This window comes from Nannospalax galili, unplaced genomic scaffold (assembly GCF_000622305.1).
Source record: "Nannospalax galili isolate Female #2095 unplaced genomic scaffold, S.galili_v1.0 scaffold674, whole genome shotgun sequence".
In the NCBI taxonomy this organism is placed as follows: domain Eukaryota; kingdom Metazoa; phylum Chordata; class Mammalia; order Rodentia; family Spalacidae; genus Nannospalax; species Nannospalax galili.
Window position 1 is genome coordinate 234,398 of NW_008335202.1, and position 2,082 is coordinate 236,479.

General features: G+C 35.4%; 1 protein-coding gene across 1 annotated transcript; it reads right to left on the minus strand.

Moving 5' to 3' along the window:
* Positions 1-428: 428 nt before the first annotated feature.
* LOC103731449 (olfactory receptor 8H1-like) lies at positions 429-1,397 on the minus strand. The gene has a single exon (XM_008829800.1). The coding sequence runs from the start codon at positions 1,395-1,397 to the stop codon at positions 429-431; it is 969 nt and encodes a 322-aa protein (XP_008828022.1).
* Positions 1,398-2,082: the final 685 nt, after the last annotated feature.

Here is a 2,082-nt window from a genome sequence, read left to right on the forward strand (position 1 = left end):
TTAACTTATTAAATATTATACAGTTAATAAGTTATATCATATCATGAACATAATGACTTTTGAATCTGTTGTAATGCCACCAAAATTATGGTTTTCATAATATGATTATCTAAAATTTCAGTATGAGCAAAATATTATTTAATGTAGGGTTAACAGTTACGAGCCTGTTTTATGTAGAAAAGTAGTTTCCACTAAAAATACAGATATACAGACACATATTTCATGATTTTCAGTTACTACATGAATTTTTAAAATCATATTCTTGGATATCTCCAAGACAAGTTTACATAAAGGAAGCTCCATATGCCATAAACAAGGCTTTCAACTGTTCAGCTATTAGAGAGAGAGAGAGAGAGAGAGAGAGAGAGAGAGAGAGAGAGAGAGACTGACTAAGGGAGGAATCACTATGGTAATAAAGACAAACCATGTCAATCACTTATAATCACTGTTAGCTTAGTTTCCTGGATCCCTCTCTTCTGCAGGACTCTGCTGACAGCACTTTTCACTTCCTTGTTTCTGAGACTATAAATGAGTGGGTTCAGCATGGGGATCACAATGGTGTAGAACACAGAAGCCACTTGATCCTTTCCTAAGGAGTAGGATTTACTTGGTTTTAAATAAGTAAAGATTAGAGTGCCATAAAAGACAGTGACTCCCAGGAGATGAGAGGCACACGTGGAGAAGGCTTTTTGCTTTCCTGCAGTGGACTTGATTTTCAAAATTGTATGAAGAACTGACACATAGGATACTGATATTGTAATAAGGGACATCATCAGTGTAGAACCTGCAAAAATGAGTATCATGATTTCAATGTCATGTGTGTCCCTGCAGGACAGGGCTAAAATTGGGGATGTGTCACAAAAAAAGTGACGAATAACACTTTTGGAGTCGCAGAAACTCAATGTGCTCATATAAAGCAAATTGACAGAGGAATCAATAGCTCCCATCATATAAGACATAATGAGGAGGGCACAGCAGCGTCTTGTGGACATAATGACTGGGTAGTGTAGAGGGCTACAGATAGCCACATAGCGGTCATAGGCCATTGAAGAGAGAAGGAAACACTCAGCACCAGCCAAAAGGACAAAAAAATACATCTGTGTGAAGCATCCCATGAAGGAAATGTTCTTGGTCGATGTCAGCATGTTCTCTAAGGTTTTAGGTGTGATGACAGTTGAATAACTTACATCAATGAATGACAAATGACTGAGGAAAAAATACATCGGGGTGTGAAGCTGGACATCTAGAAGAATGATGAGAATCATCCCTGTGTTCCCCAGCACAGTAACCAGGTATATCAGGAGAAACAGCACAGAAAGGACCAGCTGGACCTCCTTGGAATCTGTCAGGCCCATCAGGATGAAGTCAGGCTCAGCTGTATAATTCCAGTTTTTCATAGTGATCTTCCCTGAACTGTTGAGAAATTATGAGTGATACTTAACTAGGGTGACTTAGAAAACAGTTGGGTTTGTGTGTATATTCCATTATTTTTACAATTAGTTTCAGTTGTTGGAAAATTAACATTAATTTTACAGTGCTTTACTGTAGAAATTGTTCCCCAGTAACATGCATATCTGTAAATTATTTTTTAATATAATAAAGAATAGCATGCTCCATAATTTCAATGAAGCAGTAAGTATCCTAAATGCTTTATCTTATGAGCATCTCTAATCTAAATGAAAGTTATACAGTAGGTATTCTATCCACTGATTTTAGAAGAGGAAAAGGCTGTAGAAAGCAGATGAAATCACTGAAAGTCCATTTACTGATTGCTTTGCCAATGCATTTTGGAAAAGACATGTACAGGATACTCTATTCAAATTTAAATTCTGTTCATTAAACACAAAGTATTAAACCTATTACAAACAAAGATTGAAAGCAAACATCATTTGTTGGTCATTTCCTTTCAATATCAGTTAATACTAATTAAAAATGTTTCACTTTTTAATGATGCTTAGTAAGTTTAATTAAGACATATAACATCATTGAAGATCTGATGCTTTGCTTTCTTGATTCAAAATTCTTCTAGAATAATATTATCAGACTATAAGCAGTACTTGTAAACTGGTTCTATTAAAAGTA

Coding starts and splice junctions, on each gene's coding strand:
- LOC103731449 (XM_008829800.1), bottom strand. CDS start 1,397: ATGAAAAACTGGAATTATACAGCTGAGCCTGACTTCATCCTGATGGGC.